This window comes from Triturus cristatus, chromosome 4_1, assembly GCF_964204655.1.
Source record: "Triturus cristatus chromosome 4_1, aTriCri1.1, whole genome shotgun sequence".
Taxonomy (NCBI): domain Eukaryota; kingdom Metazoa; phylum Chordata; class Amphibia; order Caudata; family Salamandridae; genus Triturus; species Triturus cristatus.
The window spans coordinates 1,208,404,377-1,208,428,457 of record NC_140585.1 but is presented as its reverse complement, the minus strand read 5'-3'; the positions used below and the strand labels follow the sequence as shown (position 1 = coordinate 1,208,428,457).

General features: G+C 46.1%; 1 protein-coding gene across 2 annotated transcripts in view; it reads right to left on the bottom strand.

The window, feature by feature from the left end:
- ATF1 (activating transcription factor 1) overlaps window positions 1-24,081 on the bottom strand; it is a 209,544-nt gene that overhangs the window by 31,624 nt on the left and 153,839 nt on the right. For both annotated transcript variants that reach the window (XM_085654542.1, XM_085654543.1), the window contains exon 6: window positions 9,137-9,296. In XM_085654542.1, the coding sequence (XP_085510668.1) occupies window positions 9,137-9,296 (160 nt within the window). The remainder of the gene's footprint in view (window positions 1-9,136; window positions 9,297-24,081) is intronic.

The following is a 24,081-nucleotide window of genomic DNA, read 5'->3' as shown; positions in this document are numbered from 1 at the left end:
TCCACGTGAAGTCTGATAATCAAAGAAAGTAATAAAGGTGGCATACCCATTTTGTCAAGGACAGCCCATAAAGACGCCCGAGGGACAAGATCGAACGCTGCCCTTAGATCAATAAAGGCGGCATATAGGCTGCCCCCTCCTAAAAGTACGGTCTTCCAGTGCAGCATAGCAAAATGCAGCACCTGATCGATGGTGCTTATTCGGGCTCTAAAACCTGCTTGCAAATGGGAAAGGATTGAATGTTCAGGGGCCCAGTCCAACACTTTATCCAAAATCATCCTACCCAGAATTTTTTGTGTAGTATCAATCAAACTGATTGGTCGATAATTACCGGGGAGGGACTTATTCCCTTTCTTAAACACCGGAATAATTTCAGTGCCTTTCCAGGAGGTGGGGATCGGGGCGCCTCTAGCAATCAAGTTAGCTAACAGTAATATATACTTTCCCCAGGATTCACTATTACTCAAGAAGATATCGGCTGGAACTCCATCCATACCCGGCGCCCTATCCTGAACCACAAGTTTTAGGGCATTATCGACATCACCCAGGGTAAAAGCTTCGTCCTTATAATACACAATTTGAAACTCAGGGATAGTGCTCAGACCCACTCCAATAGCATAAAGGGACTCAAAGTACTCAACCCATGCTTCTTGTGATACCCAATTTTGGGGTTTGTCAGGGTTTCCTCCACTCCCCCACTTGAGAACTGCCCAAAAACGTCTAGAATCATGTTGGGCACCGGCTTCCCTGAGGTCCTGCCATCTTTGATCATCCCAAGCTCGTTTGGATTTAGATATTACTTTCTTATAGGCATATCTTGCAGAGCGGACACTGGAACTTACGTCACTTTTGAGGGCGATACCCAGGTTCAATCGAGCTTCTCTGCACTCTGCAGTATACCAACGTGGGGAAGAATCAAACTTATTTTTGTTACGTTTACATGGCCTCACAAAAATATCTCTACGTTTGAGAAAAAGAGATTCATGGATCATTAACCCAGTCATACGGGATAATTCTAGGGCACTCTTATTATACTCTGCCCCAAATTCCTGAATAGCAAAATTTAGGCTACTTATAATAAAATTAAGGTTTGCTTGACTTTGAACTACTTTTGCCCACCTAACATGGCGCATATCATTCGCAATGACTGCATCTTGATTAATCTGAACAGACAGGTCATGGTGGACAGTGGAATTCACCCAAAACAAGAGTGACAGAGAAAGAGGGTTGTGGTCGCTCTCCAGCCTATCAATGATCACCATACCACTCAAGTCTTCCCACAGTTCGAGGGATAGCAAGATGTAGTCTATTCTGCTGGCACACGAACCACTCATAAAAGTATTGGACCCTGCTTTGTCTTGCTCAGACCTGCCGTTAGTTGCTCGAAGCCCTTTGTTCAAACAAAGGGAATTGATCTGAATTGCCACTTCAGACCAACGTTTGACAGGATCAAGATCTAGTTTTGGGATGCCCCATAGCCGGTCCTCTTCATCCGAAACACTCCAGTCAGCGCCAACTAGGGGTTCAAAGGTAGTATTAAAATCACCTCCAATAATGACATGGGAATGCTGAGAATAGAGAATCATAAGTTCCTCAAGGCAAGCTATGTGTCAGACTTCTTGCCACTAGTGCTTCTAGCATAAACATTATAAATGTCTAATGATTTCCCATTCTTAAACTTAATATTAAGGAGCTGATTATCCGGATGTAGGATAGAGAACTCCTTGACAATAGTGCCAAGGGCCTGCTTGATCCAAACAGTAAGACCGCCTGAAGGGCGTCCTTTTTTGCCCTTTTCCGCGAAAACATTAAAATTCAAGAACCCAGGAAAATGCTGGGCCTCAAGGAGCCAAGTCTCCTGGAATAAACATATGTCATATAAATTGATAAACAATGCCCAATCAGGCTCGGTTATCTTTGATTTTAGACCTGCTATATTTCAAGATAAAAGCGACCCATACTCTGAATGAATTACGCTACCTTCCTGCTGAACCTCCACAATACTACTCAATTGGGGACTCCTCTCCTGCTCCTTAGAAAAGCCGTGAATGTCTTTACTGACAGCGGTACCTAGCTCAGGATCGATATTTAAGATTTTTCCAGTCGCCAAAGGGTAAACTATGGGGTTATCAACAACACTTATGTTGCACAGTCAGTCATTTTGTTCTAGGCACGAGTCTCCTATAAGCTGACTATAGGGAGCGTCTGCCCAAGATGGCCGAGAGGGAGTAGACCTCATTTGGATAGCAGAACAGTCCGGGGAACAACTTCTGAACTCAAGATTAATCAGATTCTCTGCAATACTAGAGTCAGTAAAGCCTACCTCTATATAGTCCACCTCACATCCACGCTGTGAAATCCTTCTTGCTCCAACAATGTCAGCTCTAATCACAGAACGACAACCCCTCACGTGTCTAATCCAGTGTATTACTTTGTTGGTCAAGGATTCACTGGTTTCATAATCAGACCCAGAAGACAGCCTAGGGACATTCACCATATATATTTTATGTGGGTGGGGCGTGTAAGTGTTTGGTTCAGATTTTGAATCCCCTTGATGAGTACAACCCCTAGTGTAAATTCCAGCTCTCACATTATTAGAAGTTGGGCCTCCATCAGGCTTCTTGGCCTGATAATTAGCTACGGGTGCTCTGTTAGCTTGACCTACATTTGTTGTGGTGCGATTAATAGATTGATCAGCCCTTGACAATTGTAGGAGTCCAGAGTGATTGCTCGGTAGGTTTCGCACTAGGGAAGAATTGTTCCTACTACTATTAGAAGACTCACTATGCCTGGCTACCACCATTGGTAGAGCTTTGTTTAATCCACCTCCAAGCTTAGAAAGCTCGTTAGGAGGATGGATACCAGAGCCCAAATTGTTTTCCTTGAGCCTCTTAACGGTAACAGTTAAGATTTCAATTTTACTCTGCATGGACTCTATCAAGGAACAAAGATTTTTTACCACCACCAATAGAGATTTCACATCACTGGCACTTGCTTCTAGAGCAGAGTTACCAACAGTAAAATTAGAAACACAGCTAGCCTTTAATACGAGCGTGTCCGGAGTTATGGCTGAGGGAGCTATGAGAGGCAATGTAGGATTACAAATATCAGTATCAATTTCTCCCAAAATAGAGAACCTATTGTGCAGACAATATTGGCCATTTGGTTAGCCGCATGAGGAATCACATTTGGAGGAAGTGAGACAAGCGCCTCATCCGATGTAATGGCTGGAACCCCACAAACAGACTCATTACCCGCCACCCCTACACTCTGATCATCTCCACTTTTTTTAGTGAGAAACATGTCCGGAACAACCACAGGACCTCTTGCAGCCTCCCTTCTCCCACAAACAACAGATGTAGTCGAAGTATTGAGCAGCTCCCCACATTCATCAATTATATTATCAATACGGTCCATTACACAATTTCCACCAGGTTGTAGGCGTTTTTTCTTGGCTTTGGTCTTCCTCAGCTTACTCTGGACAGGAGATATGCTGGTTAGCTCAGACTCACCCTCCCGGATTTTCCTTTTACCCATGTCTTATACAGTTCCCAGCAAACACACATAGTACCTTATAGTCTTGATGTCAGGGGGGTAGCCCGACCCGAACCCAGTCGACCCTAGACGGCCACAGACGGCCCGCCCTCTGCCCGGGCTCAGCCTGGCGCCGCCCGCGCGCGTCCCGCGAGGCGGTAGGGCGGGCTGCCTTTTACACGCCACCTGGCGCGAACACGGTGATTGGCTCCTGCCTCAAAGACTACTGGGATCTGTAGTCCCCTCGCTACTCCGCCGCGATGGAGAGGGGCAACGGCAGCGGGGAACTAGCGGGCTCAGCTCAGCGGGTGGCAGGAAGCAGGTAGGTTTGGACAAAAAGCTCTCCCACTCGCCAGCAGGACGGGCTGCCTTTTACACGCCACCTGGCGCGAACACGGTGATTGGCTCCTGCCTCAAAGGCTACTGGGATCTGTAGTCCCCTCGCTACTCCGCCGCGATGGAGAGGGGCAACGGCAGCGGGGAACTAGCGGGCGGCAGGAAGCAGGTAGGTTTGGACAGAAAGCTCTCCCACTCGCCAGCAGGACGGGCTGCCCTTTACACGCCACCTGGCGCGAACACGGTGATTGGCTCCTGCCTCAAAGGCTCCTGGGATCTGTAGTCCCCTCGCTACTCCGCCGCGATGGAGAGGGGCAACGGCAGCGGGGAACTAGCGGGCTCAGCTCAGCGGGCGGCAGGAAGCAGGTAGGTTTGGACAAAAAGCTCTCCCACTCGCCAGCAGGACGGGCTGCCTTTTACACGCCACCTGGCGCGAACACGGTGATTGGCTCCTGCCTCAAAGGCTCCTGGGATCTGTAGTCCCCTCGCTTCTCCGCCGCGATGGAGAGGGGCAACGGCAGCGGGGAACTAGCGGGCTCAGCTCAGCGGGCGGCAGGAAGCAGGTAGGTTTGGACAGAAAGCTCTCACATATGCATATATATATGTATATATATGTATTTTCTATATGCTCCGGGATCCCGCACATGGGCGGGGATTATTCATAGATTATGACGATTGATGAGTATCCCTGGATGAGAACTTACTGTTTTATTTCTGTTATCCCAATCGCAGTGTTCTTACTCACAATTTTGCTTGGGTGCAGGCTCATTCGCACCTACCCCGTCCGTACGTCTGCCTGCAGTGTGCGGTCATGGCAGGGACGACTTATTGTAGTGTAGCTAATTGGTTCTCTGGAGGTGCCCTCTTCCGGTACGTCCAGTCATGCAGCTCGCAGCTGCGTATGTGTCAGGGAGCAGCGGTACTGTCTATGTATTCTAGTGGGACCTTTCTCCCAAGTGCCTGCGCCGTGCCCTAATGCATCTTCGCTCCCTGAATTGCAATCAGGCAACTACCGTCCCACCCAGAGGCATTGCAGTTATATTCAATTCCTTAAACTAATTTTAAACTGAGCCGAGACCACACACATGGTCGTACGCGCCTCTAGGCAGCAGTCTCCAATCGCCGCATTTTGGTAAAAACCAGCACATGGGTATACACAAGAGCTCCGCGCGCCAGGCATCATTTATTACCATGACACCTGGGATCTGCACTACACTCTATACGAAGATACATTAGAGCACGGCGCAGGCACTCGGGAGAAAGGTCCCACTAGAATACAAACACAGTACCGCTGCTCCCTAACTTTTAACCACAACCTCAACTTGCTACAGGCACGTCCTCGTTCACAATGCTGGGCCCCTTATTTTCTTCAGCACAACGCAGAGCACGGGTGACTCCTGGGGCGCTGGCGGGGCCACATACACAACGGCCATGCTTTCTGGCACGGCGTGTGCCCGGCCCGCCCGGTGATAGTAGTTGAGACACCACACAGGGGTTTCTGCTCTAATGGCATTACTTTGACCATACTTGTCTCATGTTTTATGTTATAATGTGTGCAGTTTGGCTATATGCTGTGGGGGCACATTGCAACGCCTCACAGACAGTTTTAACGCATGTATCCTTTGTTCTCTGTTGTCTTCTCTCCTAGGTGGTGTCCAGGAGCGGTCACAACTATTTAGTTTTGTAGCCAGACTGTAGGGTACACAGTTCCCTGGCCCCCACTGACATCCTCAGAGGGCATTTACCCTTTCACTTTTCACGTGCACAACACTTCACTTTGTTTCGATCCTGAAGAAGCACCATGTATCCTCGAGACCACACAGGCGCGAAACTTGTTGACCTCTTTTATATTTTAGTTACCTGGGCACACTGAGCCGATTGGGGTAACTCTCAACCTACGGGTTTTTACTCTGTCAAGGATACCGCCACATTAAACTTGTTATTGGTAACCCTTAGGCAGTTTTAACTTACGTTGCACGCACTACATCACTCTCCAAGAGGACCCACCCCACACACCCGCCTGCTCCTTATGGCTGTTCTCTAAAAAGCTCTCCACCAAAGTGACCCTTAGGGGGACCCGTAGGGCATTGCAGCGCCTGCCCGACGAGGAGCAAACGCCAGATGCTGAAGCATGACATCCTTCGGGGTGTGTGAGGGCAACAAGAGGCAAGACTTGTTCTTCCCTCTCACAAATGGGTCCTAATACCTAGGAGAACCTACACCTCCCTCTTTGTTCTCCCCTTTTTCTTTTTTCTTGGGTCTCTTTTCTCTTCCTCCTCGCATTGAGTGGGTGACATGTTGCACCCCTCTACCGGAACAGTGTCCCCCTTTGATTAGTAGAATAAAACCTCTTCAGAAAGAAGAACACATTACACCAACAGTCGTTGAAGCCCAATAGGGCCACAAAACAATATACGAAAACAAGGACCATAACCTGTGATCGACAGCTGAAGAAGTAATAAAAAGAACACCTGCAGAAGGACCTTACCGGGTGCCACCTGTAGGTGGAAATTGAAAAGAGAAAAAGTCAATGGGCACTGCCCTAGAATGGCTCAAATGTGGGAGAAATTAAGAAGACTACATACGAACAAGCCTAGTACAGGAGCAACAAGTGAGGCTGATGGGATAGAAGAACTGAGTTAAGATTCTGTTCCACCCGACTGTCCTGAAAACACTAACGCAGAATCTGTGTGATGTACACCATCGAAAGGCATGTCCACCAAGGAAGATTACAGCCTCCAAAAAAACAGAGTTGAGTAGCCAGGCACGACGGTGGAGTGCCACTGAAAGAGCCATGACTCGCCCAACAGAATCCGTGTAATCCATGCCACATTGAATTAGCAATTTAGCTGCTTGTTGGCGATCGTGGAGGATCTGGGTAACATCGTTCCAGGTCTCATCCGGAAGCGAGGGGAGCAGGCACAAGACTGAATCCCACAGCAGGTGAGAAAACTGGCTCCGAACACTAGCAGTACTAAGTGATCGCAAGGCTGAACTGGTGGCAGAAAAAAATATGCAGACCAAAAGTACCGAGACATCTACGCTACCTGTCTGGAGGGATGATAAGAATGGCGCTAATGTCAGAGGAGGCTGTAGCAACCTGTACCACAAAGCTGCCCAGAGTGGGCAGGCCGGGTCCCTGGGGGCAGATGATGTCTATGTGCTACAGAACGGTACACTGGGGCCCCCTGTAGCAGACTTAGCCCAAGATCCCAACAAAATATTATATAGGGTTTCACCATAGGGGAGCTCAGGCTCAACCCCCATTTCGCACTGATGAAGTACACCAATTAATGGGTCGATGTACTCAACAGAAAAGAGCTGCAGTTCCAGAACCACAGTTGCCCTCCAGCAGGGCATGTCCATGAGGGTAGCCTGGACAACCTCTAAAAAGCCAGATTTTCTCAGCTAGGCTTGGCGCAGCAAGGCCACCGACAATTAAATTGCTCTGCCCAGCAAGTTGGTTATGTCAAGTCCACATTGGACAGTGTTTCCCATCGCTAACAGAGTATGGCCTGGACCTCCTTCAGTACCACTGGCAGTACTTGCACAGCCAAATACCATAGTGTATGAGTCTACTGGCCCAATAGGAACGCTGTGTTCACCAACCGCAGTGCCAGGAAAGCACATTCTCTTACCAAAAGGTGTCCAGTCTCTTGGATTTCCTATCCAGTGGAATTGTAGGGAGTGCGCCAGGCCAGGGTAGATAGGAGGGAGGGGGTGCTGGGTAAGGAAACTGGGAGCCCCTGTGCAGAGCTTGGACCAGGCCCCAAGTAAGATATCCATAAGGACTTCATTGAATGGGAGTAAGGGTTGTGAGGGGGCAACAACAGGGCAAGCTATCCTGATACAACAAAAAGAGCATGTTAGGAGTAGCAACAGCTAAGGCTCTACTCACTTACATACAATTTACAGCCCAGGAACAGCAACGCAAACATCCTTCACATACATACACAGTAGGAGCAGCAGTAGAATATTCATCCCTCACCTAGAAGACATACAAGGGCAGCATCAATGTCAACTTAGTTCACAAACAAGACACAAAGCAAAGCCATCACCAGTGCAAGCTTCACAGGTACAGCAAAGGCAGCATTGTCGTGTGTCTATCAAAAGTAGGAGTGTACAGAAAAGGCATCAATGGATTTAACATTTATATTTTAAACTTTTAATGATTGTATATTCTATGCAGAATACTTTTTATGCGGTTCTTTTGTACTAGCGAAATACAGTGATTGATTGATTGGATCAAACATCCTCAAACCTAAACAGGCATGGCACATTCAGCACCTGTGCATGCTTAACTGAAACAAAGAATAGATGTAGCAGAATCAGCAGCTGTGTAAATATCTTTATAGGAGCAAAATTATGTTAAAGTGCAAGGTTTGATCCAACTTTTAGTTATATATCCAGAGTTAAAAGGTGTAAGAAGAAATATCAGAGATGTCTTTTTTTTGTTTGAAAGGTTGTCAAGGCCTGTGGTGCTATTAAATTAGTATATAATCAAAACTATATAAATGTAAGTTAACATTTACAATCGGTTTCATTGAGTGTTTAATCTTTGACATTTTATGCTCACTTGAACTCATTCTATTTTCTGTATATGCTATTTTTCAAGCTTGAAATAGCTACTTGCCTCAATGCCCATTTACTTGTAATACCAGCAAAAGAGGTTTGCATCAAAGTTCACTGTCCCAAAATTCATCAAACATTAATGAGAACGGATAGGGTGTTATAGTTTTTCTTGAGTCGCAGGACTGTCAATTTAGATGGAAAAAAACTTTTAAGAAAGTCTTCCACAAACTCCAACACTAAAAACCAGGAAGGACGGCAAAGCAAATGAACATTGGGAAGATTCCATGGTGAAGAATTGTCTTGGGACTGTTAATGTGCATGCGTACTATAAATTTGGCAGATTCCTTCGAGACCCAAAATTTTAGTTTGCATGACTGAAGACTGACTAAACCTATCAGTTATGTATGGTGTAAGAACAACAGCTTCCCCTGCATCCTCACAAACCTCCTCTACCCTGACCTCCCCTCCCTTGCTTCCACCTCCCAGGCAAACTGAGGTTACTATTTGTAGGCCACGTTTGTAATATAAGGTGTCCAAAAAGTCACAAACAGGATCAAATTAATCAATAGTAATGCTTTCAATCCAGATAACCTCTAAATAACTGGTGTAAAAATATATAGATTAAAATGTGAAAAATGTTATACATTGAGAAATTTGAAAAAGCTTAATTGCACGGCAAATAGGAACAACATACCTGTTTTTCATTAGACGTATTTCTCGTTTCAGCTGTGGATCATCTGTTTTGGTTGACGGAGAACCAAGGGAGACAGGCGAAGTCATCACTACTGTTTGTGGAAGGGTGGAAGTGGTTGAGGAGCTCCGAATCTGATATGCCTGCATATCTCCTGAGGCAGCTGTAACAGCAAGAGAAGTTTTACTTGAATCCATTCAGGATATTCTTCTGGACAAGGGATCTTATGAGTCACGAAGGGCACCACTACCCCAGCGCCAGATTCACGGGTGGCAACAACATGACAGGCTCACCGCAGTTATATTGCATATATGCATACACATATATGAACAAGTTACTTACCTTTGGTAATGCTTTTTTCTAGTGGATACAGTATCAACCTGTGGATTCCTCATCCTTTGAATTATCCCAATGGGCAGCTTTGCCCAGAAACCTTTTTTTCCCTCAGCTCTCCCACGTCGACGAGTACGTCATAATGTAATGGCTCTGAACACGACTCCGCGTGACGTCATCCGAGCCATAAGAAGACCTCATCGGCGTGCTGACGTCAGTTCCACCCATTTTTCTGTGCCTTTGAGGCAAAACTAACAATATTCTCACAGGTATACAAGGTATACAAAACAAAGCAAACATGGAAATTCTACATCAGAGACATTTCCTTATTTCAATTAACTCCATGATCCAAGCAATAAATCACATCAAATACAAATTAATTAATTTTCGGTATAAGCAGACAGGCAACTGGGAGATGGGTGGGTCAGTGAGGAATTCACAGCCAGCTATTGTATCCACCAGAAAAAGGCTTTAGTGAAGGTAAGTAACTTGTTCTTCTGATGGATACATCTGCCTGTGGATTCCTCACCTTTTGAATTGAATCCCCAAGCAGTCCTGCACCAGGAGAAGGGTGCCTGCACGCCTATACCATTAAATCCTGTAACACAGCACGAGCAAAATGGCCGCTCCTCCTTATTTCCCAATCCAAGCAATAATGCTTCGCAAAAGTGTGGACGGAGACCCAAGTTACCACTTTGCAAATGTTTGCCACTGGGAAACCCCTAGCCAAAGCCCAAGAAGAAGACTTAGCTCTAGTAGAATTAGCACAAATACTTTAGGGAGCCTCCTTCTTGGCCAAGGCGTAACTGATCTTGATGCACAGGATAATCCACCTAGACAGAGTTCTTTTGTGGACAGCCTTACCCTTAGAAGAATGAGAGAAAAGATAGAAAGAGGGTAAGGTGATGGACTGCCCCAAGTGGAAAGGAGTGACAACCTTAGGCAGGAAAGCAGCTCTGGTCCTAAGAACCATCTTATCCGCATGGCAATATGTAAAAAAAGGCTTGGAACTAAGAGCCTGCAATTCACTCACTTTCCTTGCAGAAGTGATTGTCACTAAAATACCCTTTTAAACACTGAAAACCTTAAAGGACAACTATGCAAAGGTTTAAGGTTTAATCCTACTGAGTCATAATAAAAGGAGTAGGAGGAAACATATTAGTGAGACCCTTAATAAATCTCATAACTATGGGAGATTTAAACAACAAGGGTTGATCAGGCAAACCGAGAAAAGCCGACAAGGCATATAAGTAGCCATTAACAGTAGCTACTGCACAACTTTGTTGCGCTAGGGAAAGAGAGAAACTCAGAACATCAGATAAATGGGCATTTAAGGGATCATCTGATTTCTCGCCACACCATTTCACAAATTTAGCCCACCTACCAAAATAGACAGATTTGTCAGCGGAGTGTCTTCTGGCCAATTAAATAACGTCCGCCACATCTGGTGGGAGAGAGAAAGAAGTCAGGTTGCCCAGTTCAATCTCCAGGCATGAAGGTGTAGGGTCTGGAGGTGAGCGTGTAGAACCTGCCCCTGTGATTGCGAGAGGAGGTCTGCCCTGAGAGGGAGAAGGAGCAGAGGGTGCAATGAGAGGTAAAGGAGGTCTGTGTACCACACATTCCATGGCCAATCCGAGGCGAACAATATGACTTGGGCCCGGTCTTTGCTAATCTTCCTCAGAACTCTAAGAATCAAGGATATGGGGGTAAACGCGTAAAGAAGCTGTGAGCCTTAATTTAACTGAAACGCGTCCCCCAACACTCCCTGCGTCGGATACTGGAGACTGCAGAATGACGAGCAGTGTACGTTCTCGTGAGCGGAAAACAGGTCCAACTGAGAAAAACCCCACATCCTGAAAATGTGAAGGACCACCACTAAATAGAGACATAATTTGTGATAGGCTGAATATTGGCGACAGACTGTCGGCACACACGTTCATCTGCCCAGAGGAATGATTCGTGATTACTCAAATCTGACGGTCCTGAGCGCAGGACCAGAGTGGCAGGACCTCGCTGTAGAGAAGATACGACCCGTCTCCTCCCTGCTTTTTTTGCTGTACCACATCGTGGTAGTGTTGTCAGTTAAGACCGGAAATGACTGACTGCGAAGGAAGGAAGGCCTCGACAGCCAGACGTATTGCCCGCAATTCCAAAAGATTGATATGAAACAATCTTTCCTCTGGAGACCTTTGACCTCTAGATCCCCCAGATGAGCTTCCCACCCTAAAGTGGAGGCATCCGTGATCACTGCGGCCACTGGAGAAGGAGGGTGAAACAGCTTCCCTTGGGACACGTTATCTGGCACACCGCACCATTGCAGATTTGCTGCAGCGTCTCTGAAGATCTTGACCAACTCTTCGAGATCTCCATTGTGTTGAAACCACTGGCTGCGGAAGCACCACTGAAGGGCCCCTCATATGCCAGCATGCATGGTTGACCAACAGTATGCAGGAAGCAAACAGACCGAGCAGACTTAAGACCTTCAGGACTGGAACAAACACTCCAATCTGAAAAAGTGGAAACATAGCCTGGATGTCTTGAATCCTCTATGGAGGCGGGAAGGCACTACTCACTGTAGTATTCAGTACTGCCCCTATGAACACATTTCGCTGAGATGGCACCGGGTGAGACTTTGGTACATTTATCAAAAACCCCAAGTTGAACTAACATCTGTGTTGTCACCTACAAATGGTGCAACACCATCTCTGGCGACTTTGCCTTGAGCAGCCAGTCTCCAGATAGGAAAAACACTAGAATCCCATACCTTCTGAGATGTGCGGCTACCACCGCCATCACCTTTGTGAAGACCCAAGGTGCGAAAGTAAGACCAAACGAAAGGACCGCAAACTGGTAATGTTGAGACCCCCACAGTAAAATGGAGATACTTCCGATGCGACTTCAGAATGGGAATGTGAAAATACGCATCCTGTAAATCGATCAACACCATTCATTCTTCCTTCTACAGCACAAGAAGAACCTGTGCCAGGGTTAACATTTTGAGCTTCTCCTGTTTGAGATAAAAATTAAAACCCAGAGGTCGAGGATCGTCCATAAACAACCATCCTTTTTGGGAACCAGGAAGTACCATGAGTAGCATCCCTGACCTCTTTCCTGCACCGGAACTACCTCGATTGCACCCTTTTTTCAGCTGGAGAAGCGGAAGATGCTCTTCCGAGCAAAGGCCCTGATAGGGAGGGAAAGGAGGGGGAAACTCCTGGAAGGGTAGGGCATACCCATTTTCTACTATGTTTGAGACCCAGAGGTCTGTGGTTACAGACCTTTATTGAGGTAGAAAATGGGACACCCGTCCTACCATGGGACAAGCATGCTCTAGGATGGCAAAACCAGAGCTGCTTCCCTGCAACAATGGCTGGAGAGGCAGAGGAGAAAGAGGAGACGTTGTCGGGCAGAACCCTGCAGAAGACCTCCGCCCTTTCCCCTGTAGGACGTGCACAAGGGATTTGCCTGCTGGGGTGGTTGCCTGCCACCAAAGGATACGTTTCTTGCAAAGCCACAAAATCTGCAGAACTGTCCAAAGCTTCTGGGCTGGATCTCAAGTCCCAAAGACCTTGCCGTAGCCTTGCTATCATTAAATCGATGTAGCGCCGAATCCGCTTTAGCTCCAAACAGGCAGGACTCATCAAAAGGTAGGTCCAGTAATGTAGCCTAAACATTGTGCGAGAATCCTGAACCATGCAACCTCATCGTTGCCACAGACAACCCCATTGCTCTGGCCACAGAGTCTGCCATGTCCAGTCCAGGTTGGATTACCTGGTGGCCAGCACCTTGGCCATCCGATAACACTTCCCAAAAATGCCCATGGACCTCCACGGGCAACTTCGGAACAACCTCCTTGGCTGAGTCCATGACGACATGAATGTAATGACCTAAGAGACATACGGCATTCATGGACTTTAAGGTCATACTCCCCAATGAGAAAATTCTCTTTGCCGTCTATTCCGTGCACCATGACTCCCTATCAGCAGGTGTAGATGAAAAGGACCCTGTTTACAGCGTTGAAGAGAATTACCACCAAGCTTTCGGGTGAAGGATGGGAGGACAGAAAAGCTGGACTTCCAGGAGCCACCTTGTATCTCCAAGCCACGGTCCTAGAAACGGCAGAAGTGGACATTGGTTTCTGCCAAACATCCAAAATAGGCTCTGTTAACGCCTCATTGAAGGGCAGCAAAGGCTCTGACACAGAGGTCGATGAACGAAGAACCTCCATAAACATTTTGGATTTTAACTCCGCAGCAGGAAGAGGCAAATCCAAAAGGTCCGCAGCCTTTCAATTCACAGCGTTGTATGTGGTCACCTCAGGAGGCTGCAGGCCCTTCGGTGACATCAACTCCCACTCAGGAGAGGTGTCCAGGCCACTAGCCTCTTGCAAATCCTCAAAATCAGGGTCAGGTTCCACTCTCTCTCCTTCTTCAGCCCCTACATGTTCATCCTGGGGTTCCTCTTCCTCCAACAGCCTATAAGCTCCCCTCCAGGATCTCATCCTCTAAATCAGCATCGGTGGCACCAGATGCGGCGCCGGTGACTTCAGAACCTGCGAAGGAGGGTCCAAAGGAACAATAGTGAAGTCAGCCAAGGTTGAACCGGTGCTGGTTCGGATCAAGATTGCCTCGGAGAAGAACCATCCAATGGAACTCGACCCTCTAAAAACTGCAACGGCGTTGATAAGCTTGGCGTTGGAAGAGGTCAACTCCTTGGAGCCACAGGCATAAAGGGCATGAACGTTGCCTGGGGGAAATAAAGGGGAAATCCTTCCAGGGAATATGCTAACGGGCCCATGGGGCCAGCAGGCACACCAGTAGGATTCGCAGCCCTCCCAAACAAGAAGAACATCGCATTTAAAAAAATGCGACGATCTGATTCAGTAGTCTGGAAAGTGATATGCCGGATCCGGAACAAGCAGCTCTGAAGCCGTTCATGGGGGCATCAAGTTTGGCTCCGACTGCGGCATCGGTGATCTAGGAGCCAGAGTTGGAGTAGCCGACCTCGGTATTGGAGGAGGCATAACGTCCCTCTGAGCTGAAGGAGTCACAGCCCTCGGAGCTAGAGACGGGGCCGGAGCCACACCCGGTGAAGAAGTCGGAGAGATCTCATCCCTGAGATGACGCCTAGGGCTCGGGGACACCAACTTCGGAGTGGTGTCCATCGAAGAACGACGCCAGTACCATAGCACTGCTTCATGTATGACCTCGAAGCATGAGGTGTTGGCAACTTCAATTTGGTCCGAGACCTCCTGCGACCCCACTTTGGTTTCTTGGCTTTAGCCATAAATAACTTGGCCTCCGTTATCTTCAGGGACTTCAGATGCATCCGCTTGCACAAAGTACATATCATGACGTCATGATCCAAGGACAGGCACCACAAACAGTCTTAATGGGGGTTAGTGATGGACATCTGGCCCCCACATTCTTTGGAGTAGTTATCCTTGACAGCTACAAAGTCATGGCAATAGTAACAAAGAAACTACCTGAACTGGAGGACCTGGGGGGAAAATATTTTCAATGTCAACGGTGCGAAAAAAGGGGAACTGATGACAACGCGCCCATGAGATCTTCTTATGGCTCCGATGACGTCACGCAGGGTCGTGTGCGGAGCTGTTCCATTAGGACTTCCTGGTCGACGTGGGAGAGCTGAGGAGAAACGTTTCCATGAAATGCTGCGCATTGGGGTAATTCAAAAGGTGAGGAATCTACAGGCAGATGCATCCATCAGACATATACACACATATATATATTCACACACACACACACATATATATATAAATATATATACACACACGCACATAGACACACACAAACACATATGTATCAATCACAGAGTGGCAGTATCCACTATGGAGTTACAGTTAAGATTCCCAGGTAATGGAATTCCTTGAATTTTTGGTAGCTAATAACTTTGCCCCCATTGGACGAATTTCCACAAAACCTTCCAGACCTACAGCTTTTTCAACACTGGCAGATGATAGAAAGTTTCGCGATAATTGGTCAAGGGGGGCGCAAAACGAGTTTTTCCACTAATTCAGTTCCCATAGACTTTTGTGCTCATAGCGCAAAAGCAGCTGAATGGATTTGAATGAAATATGGCAAGTATATAGATTATGGTGTGTAGATGATCCTTTTGGGTAGTACAGGTCAATATTTTTAAAGTTATAAGTTTAACTTAGTGATATCTGTGACCACGGTAGTTTTGTGAAAGTTCGCTGAACAGAGAGATGACAAGGCATTATGTGATTGGCTAATGACTGCCTTCACAAACATTAATAGCAACCATGTTGTTTAAAGTAATCTTTGGCTGTTTTATGGCACTTTACCCCACTTCAGTCAATGCCACTCCAGTCTACGCTTTTTCACCGTACGCTACTCCACTCTATGCCACTGCTCTCTAAACCACTCCCTTGTATGCCACTCCATAGTACACTATTCCATTGTACGCCACTCCACACCACTGTACACTATGCCACTCTACGCCACTCCACTGTCCATCATTCTAGTCACTGCCACTCCAACCTATGCTATTCCACTTTATATAAATCCACTCGAAACCACTCTACTCTATCCAAATCCACTTTTCTCTGCTGTACTACATCAACAGGACTATACTCCACTCAACAATAGACTACGCTTCTACACTCTACCACACCATACTCCACTCTATACCACTTCACTGTGCAACAATGTTACTTCTGTCAATGCGAGTCTACAGCACTCTACTTGACACAATAGCACTGTACGACACTCTACTCTGTACCACTCCACTCTACTCCCATACTGCACTGTATGCCACTCCACTGTACGCTACTCTTTGCCACTCAACTCACTGTATTCCAGTCTATCATACTCCACTTTCCTCCATACCAGTCCACTGCATTGTATGACACACCACTCCACTAGAGAACACTTTCCTCCACTGTATGCTACGCCAGTCCATTCTACAACAGGCTACTCCACTCTACAATATGTAACTACACTGGGCTCAACTTCACTGCACAACACTTTACCCCACTCTATGCCACTGTACGATAATACACACCCCTCTATTCTAAAACACTCTACGATACTTTCCAACACTCTACGGCACACCACTGCACTGTACAAGACACCACACCACTTTATGATAGTTTACTCGAGTCTACACTACGCCTCTTCACTCTACTATACTCCACACCACATTCTTTCCATACAAACCAAAATTAAACACAAATATTTTAAATTCTAAAGTTATATCTTAAATTTAGAATTTACGCAGTGCCGTTAAATTACTAAAACTTTACATTTTCTTATATACAAACCAAACAAACTACACAAACAATAGAAATGCTAAAGTCATACCTCCATATAGTTTTTTTTAACTGGGTAGTCACACTACATTAGCTACTTGCCACTCTACAATGCACTGTGCTCTCAAATGATGTGATTCATGATGTCATAAGTTGTTGTAAATGCTATTGTTTCAGGTGGTATGAGTCATATAATATAAAATGGTGTAAGCAGTGCATGGAGAAGGCACAAGTTATAGTTAATGTTGTGTGACTACAGAGTTCAATACATTGTTTTTTGTAGGGGGAGGTGTGTGTGGGTGTGTGTGTGTGTGCATGCGCAAGTGCTTCTCTGTAGGTAACGTTGACACCTCACTCCAAAAGAAGACACACTTCTCTAACACTAGACATTTTATTGATTCACATGCTTAAATCATTCCCCAACGTCAGATCGGGAATCCCCCAGCCTTTTAAAATAGCTAGTAAGAGTGTTAAAAAGGCTACAGGCCCAACAATAGTATTTGTTTACTAGCACATCAGGTCATAGCCCTGCTTACCCCTGCCACCTAGGTTAAAAACAACCAGCTGGCGAAAGCAGACGTCTCGATGAACACAATCATCCCAACAACCACTTGTCTTACAATCTGGATGCTGTTCCGGCTCCAAGGCATTCTCCAACCATCCATGTTGGAAGGGCTGCGGCGTACATGACGAGGGATGGCCACCACTAACGGAGCAAGATGCGAGCGAAGTGCTGATTGGCCCTAGGGCCGCTGGATCAGACAAAACGTTCAGTGAATACCTCCCCCTCCATTACTGCTTGACATCTTGGATCAGCGCAGCCTGAGCTACCGATTCCGAGATCCCCACACCACACGCTGGGCTGGCTGCTGCACCTCTGCTGACCAGCCTGCGAGTCAAGTGAATTACAGAGAGTTAGTTGGCTAGTGACTCCTGGCCTCCGAAGTATCTACTCACTGTGTTGGGGGGCTGAGTGCACAAATTGCTGGTGCCCGCGCCTGTTCCTGCCCGCCCCTCCTGATTGATCGCAGTATGGTATGGATGTGCTCAGCTCTCTTCTACAACTGGTGAACTGTCTAAAGCACTTAATCCCACTACTCCTGTCCACCCTGCCTGAATGGTCTCAGCTAAAAGCTTTTTTTGAGAGCAGACGAGCTCCAACGACTCTTGGACGCTCTCGCCTCTCGTCCCGTTCACACCTTCTGGAACTAAGCAACAGGGGGGGCCATAGCCCGAGGCTGTTGCCTACTGCCCGCATTGTGGATTGTGCCTGGGGAATGGGAAATCCTGGAATGTCTGCACGCCCTCATTAGGATAATTGGATGGGAGTTCGCTGTTGTGACTGACCCCGCACTACCAGTCCTCAAGGCCCAAACCTACATTTTGTCACTCAGTCTTGGCTCAATCACAGAAGATGGCGCCCCCCTCTCAGAGGTACACAGAAACTAAAAGAGGACTAGCTCCCTCCGAAACACATCCCTGCTATTGTGACTGCCATCTTTGACTGCCTATAACTTTTAAGATTTAAGTGAATGAAGGGGAGAAGAGATACGATGAAGGAAGAGAAGAGAAGGTAGAAATTTGGAAGTGATTAGAAGAAAGGGAGAAAATAAGAAGGAAGGGGGGGGGGGCTGAAGTGTGATCGCCTATCTTCCCCTCATACCTGTCCCTCCTCTCTCCACTCCCTGTCCTGTCGGTGCTTGTTCTCTCCCAGGGACACCTTCACCCTCCACACAATGGTCACAAAGCTAGATCCCACAGGTCTTCATGCCTTCACTATGAACTACACTCCTAATCTATCAACAAAAGCTGCTAAAAAGCACAAACATCGACTACTCAAAACCCACCCTGCAACACTTATTTCAGATATATATTTCTGCGCCAACAAGGGTAAACTAAGCAATGACCTCATCATCTACTCCAGAAAACGTGCATGATGGAGGAAGGTCTTTTATATATTGCTTCGTATCACTGGCACCAGGAAAATTCCTTATGGCCTCAAACTATCTGCTGCGCCCTTGTATAATGCGAACAATGCAACAACGGTATTATCTTGAAACAAGCCTCAAATGACACATTAGCTATAACAGATAACATCTTCCCTACACTCAAGAAAGTAGTGGAGCTCACATCTCCCCTCAATTCACCCATATCACCACAATGTCACTCTCACACCTCAACTAATGTCCTGGGTGACTCTAAAGTCACCTAGCCCACCCCATAATTTATGCGATCTCTACCTCATCTGGTCCCCTGACCTAGCAACACCAGAGCCCTCACAACTATTGAATCAAATGATTAGTTGTCCTACTTTGACTCATGCTCCCCCGGCCTCTACGCGGATGTACTACGAGTCCCCCACCGGTGTGTCCTCTCCTGCTCATCCGCTTTATCTCCCTCCCGTGGAACTACCTGGCAAGACCCAGCCAAGCATGCCATCAGTGCAGTCGGATACCAGGAAACCACCATCCTTGGAACATGTACCACCCAATTTGTTCAACCTCTTATCACCCACATCCTACCCGCTGCCCATATGCCACCCTACCCTCCCCCCCAACCCCGGCTCCCTTCTCCACACAAATAGCTTGTATACACCGAAATACACTCTTGGTGACTCAATCAGAAACCGTCACCTTGCCCTCAAGTGAATATCTTTGCATCAACACCTCAAGCAAGAACATCCCTATCTGCAAACTACACACATTCTACCACCCCCTTGAGACAATTGGTCCATCATTGAAAATTCATGGAAATCCTCACACCCAACGATGACCCACTAGTGACACAAATCTTCCTTGGAGACTTCAACCTCCACTGGTCTAACCCAAACTATCATGCAGTGAACTGTCTAAAAGCCTTCCTATCGGACCACGATCTGACTCAATTCTGCGACAGCCCAACCCACAACAAGGGTGAAATACTGGACTGCATTATATCTAAAAGGAACACCATCACACTGGAATCCATTATTCCATGTGACTGGTCTGACCACTCCAGCATCATCTTTATCAACCTGGAGGTGACCTCGAAGAGGGACCAACCCAAGAAAACAAAGCAATGGAGAAGGAACCTCAGAAACATTGATCCCAGAGTCCCAGCAACCCAATGTAACACTGCCTTGACTCCCCAAGCAGGCATGATAGATGTACATGACCTCACAGACTTCTATAATTCCTCCATCTCTGGCATCCTGGATTCTATCACCCCTTTACAACTAAAAAATGCTTCCACCACAATCTCCAAACCCTAGTTCAATGACACCTAAACTCTGAACGTCGCTGTCTAAGTTCAACAGAAAGAACTTGGAGATACATATCCTCCACCAAACACCTAAAACACCTTAGACCAGTTAGGAACTCTTACAACAGAAAAATCAAAAATGCAAAACCGACTTCTTTAGCCATAAACCGTCCCAAAAAACCTTTTGAAATCGTTAAGCAACAATCGCTCAACACAACGCACCTAACCAGCCAGACCATGGTGACAGCATTCCAACCTGCAAGGAACTGGCTGCATTCTTTGTGGAGAAAACTAAAAGCATTGAAATCGACCTAAAATCAAAGTGGGCTCTTCTTTCAATTACCAGGATCGCTTCGCCACTCGCCTCTCTGGGACCTGATCAGTTTGTCCCCCCCTGGAGATGTCCCCAAGAACAATGCCTCCTGGCACACCTTCACTCCCCTCAGCGAAATTGACATCCTCAACATTCTTCTAGGGATCAACCCATCTAACCACTTCAGCGACCCACTACCACCTCCAATCTTCAAAGAAATAAAAGCTACCATTCTCCCCTTATGGTCAAAGATTGTTAATGCCTCACTACTGCAGCAAGGCACTATCCCAGACTGCCTAAAAGTAGCGCAGGTAACCCCCATTCTAAAAAAAACCTAATGCAGACAGCTCTGAACTTAACAACGTCCGCTCTATTTCCAACATCCCCACTCTGGCGAAACTTCTAGAAAAGTGCGTGCAAACTCTGCTCTGCATACACATTGAGAAATTCCAACTCTTCGATGAACACCAATCTGGATTTCATCGAGGTTACAGCACAGAATCTACACTCAATCACATCATGGATGACATTTTAAAAATGCTAGACCAAAATAAATATCCTCTGCCTTCGACACTGTTAAACATGACAGCTTACTGTCCATTCCAGAACAAAGGATGGGCCTATCAGGGCCTGTACTGCAATGGTTTACTTCTTTCCTCCACAACAGAACCCAAAGATTCAAGGTGAATCTATACTTCTTTCAGTCATCCTCCGTCAATATGGGAGTTCCACAGGGGTCCGACCGTTCACCCATACTCTTCAACTTATTCCTGGAACCACTTGCAAATGCATTGAACTCTGGTAACATTCTTTATCACATGTATGTAGATGACACTCAATTGTATCTGAAAATCTCCTCCCCAGAAGACTTCATTTCACCCAACTCTACCTTGCTGAACACTCAAAACTGGCTCACCAATAACAATCTAATGCTCAACACTTCCAAAACGGAATTCCTCCTCATCGCTCCTCCTAATCACACTCCCAAGATCGACCTCTGGATGAAGCATCTAACAGCCTTTAACTGTCAACTGTTCTCCTCACATTATTGAGTCTGCTACACCCCTTGGAATCACACTAGACAAACACCTGAATATGCAGAATTATATCATCAATGCCACCAAGGGAGCTAAATACCAGACGAGTATATCAAGGAAACTCAAACCCTTCCTACCACAGGACGACTTTAAGCTGGCGGTCCAAGCTCTTGTATTGCCGAGGCTAGACTACAGAAGTTCCACTTTTTGCGGTTTTCCTAAATATAACTTGGCCCTGCTAAGGGGCTCCCTTAATAACCAGAAGAAAAAGAAATTATCACATATCTACAGCCCTAAACACCCTAAACTGGCTGCCGTTCGAAGCAAGAAAACAGCTAAAGATTGTGTGCATAACTCAAAGCCCTACATTTCAAGACGCCCATATATCTGGCAAAAAAGCTAGAATTATCAGGGGGATGCAGACCGTCACAAAGTGCAAGTTCACTGCTACTAAAACCACAGATTTTCCACAAAAAGAGAACGAGTTACAGAGCCTTCTTGGACATCCCCCCGAACATATGGAACTCTTGCCACTGGATGTCTGTCGAATCTCATCTACCACTTCATTCAAAAAGTTAGGGAAAACAATACTAATGAACAAGTTTCTGCCCTAAGATACATTAGGTTCTATTGTTTACTTACCTGCCCACTATTCCAGTGCCCTAAATGACCACTACATTGATGTGCAACCATGAACTTCAGCGTCTCCATGGTATTTCCATATATGTAACGAATGTCTTTTCTTACAACTGTATCCTACCTACCCCATAATGTGAAGTGCTCGGATACCCTCTAGGGCCGTGATCGCGCTATACAAAACGTTACAAATAAATAAATAGCACATACACCTCATTAAAAACAACCCAGACTTCAGTCAATATGATGGAAATACAGAGGTCACTATTACCCCTTGAAAGACAACCAAAGATTAATCTTCAACCACACATTTTTTGTGAGGGAATTCCTAGAAAGAGCTCTGCAGTTTGCTTTCTAAAATACATTTTTCTGGCTTTTCATCTTACATGACTACAGCCAGCCCTCACTTCAGGTCCACTCAACTGTGACCTATTTCGTCTGGATTTTGTTTATATCTTTGCTTGCGCATCATTGGCCAAGGCTGTAATTGATGCAGATTAGATTTGGGCTGATCCTGTTGAAAGCCTTCTGGTATGGGAAAAGAAGAGGCAGGAAGAACTGTAGCTGCAGACTGTCTCAGGAATCATTAAGCCACATAGTTTTGTATATGTGAAAAGGTGCTGCCACTCAGGAAATTATGACTTCAACCAATTTTTAGAATCCTGACTATTCGGTTTGTAATGAGTCCACTGAACAGTGTCTAAAGGGGGAGTCAACTCAGTTTTCGCCCGATTTCTGAAGTATTTAAAAGCAGCCAAAGGACTAAATGATGTATTAGAATGAAGTATACCTTTTTAGATTCACTGTATCCAATAGCTCGGTGTTTTTCCACTTTTCCCTGTACTTTTTGGCATACTGCTTTCCTCCATGGTTGGTAAGGTTTAGAATTTTAAAATAAAATATTAATAATAGGGTAGGGAGTTAATACTGATAGATGCATGGCTGTTGAAGCATTTTTTATAAATGGTTTTGAGTTAGTCTTCCGATAATTTAGTTAAGGCAGTGGTAGACTTGCCTCTGGGAATGGCAAAGGTGTTTTGCACAGGATGCAAATAGTGAATTTCGACAAATTTTAGATATTTATCTGTAGAGGTTAAGTAGCACAATTAGCCCTTTGTTGCTATCAAAGTCCCCCTCAGTCATCCTGGCTGTTCTGCTCGGAATTTGTCAGCCTCTCTAACTGACATTTTTTTTTAAAGGACCAGTGGAAGGAATCAGTTTAGCCATTGGAATGGTTTTACAAGTATACCAAGAACGATCAGGGTAATCCTTATGATCACTTGAAATTTGTACTCGCACAAGTCTGCAATGTCACCATTGAGCGCTAGGGAGAGAATCTTCAGTGATTTGTAAGACCTGTGAGAGGTCTGAGGATTGAACGAATTGACCCCTGCTTTATTATCATGTAAGGTCGTGGATGTCTTACTGCCACGCTAATGCAAAGAATGCACTATGGGATTTTTCGTTGTTTATTTTAAACAACTTTTATATATGCAAGTGATTACTGTGTGAACTTAACATTAATCCTGTAAAGATTTAAAATAAGTGTACTATGTATCTGGCGCAGGGGTAGACACCTTCAATGTGACAGGCAAGGAGAAGAGCTCTCACTTCAAAAACAATTCAGCCTGTTACCTAGTTGCCGCACACTTACAGTGCATTTTTTGTCTTTATCCAAATCATAAGGCTTCAAACGCTGCAACCTTTGTAAGACATTGCCTTCCAGGGCCTTGAAGGACAAGGAGGGAGGCTAGTCTTATACCCCCTTACAAAGAAAAGGATCCCCCCCTCTACATGGGATGCAGACTTGTCAAGTGATGATTCCATTCGACATGGAGTGCTCCACCAAGCGCTTCCATGAGGTTGGTGCAAAAGAGGGAAGATGCGAAATCTCTAGAACTGGAGTTCTCCAAAGAAGATCCCATTCCAGCCTCCACCAAAGTGAAGTCAAAAGATTCCTCAGAAAAAGCATGAAAAAAGGCCTCCCAAAGTCCTGTACACTAGATGATGCTAATCCCCGTTTGGCTGCTGCCCTGGCACATTTTCAGCCTAAATTATTGTCGACAGTGAGCCTCCTTTCGTCGACATATAAGCT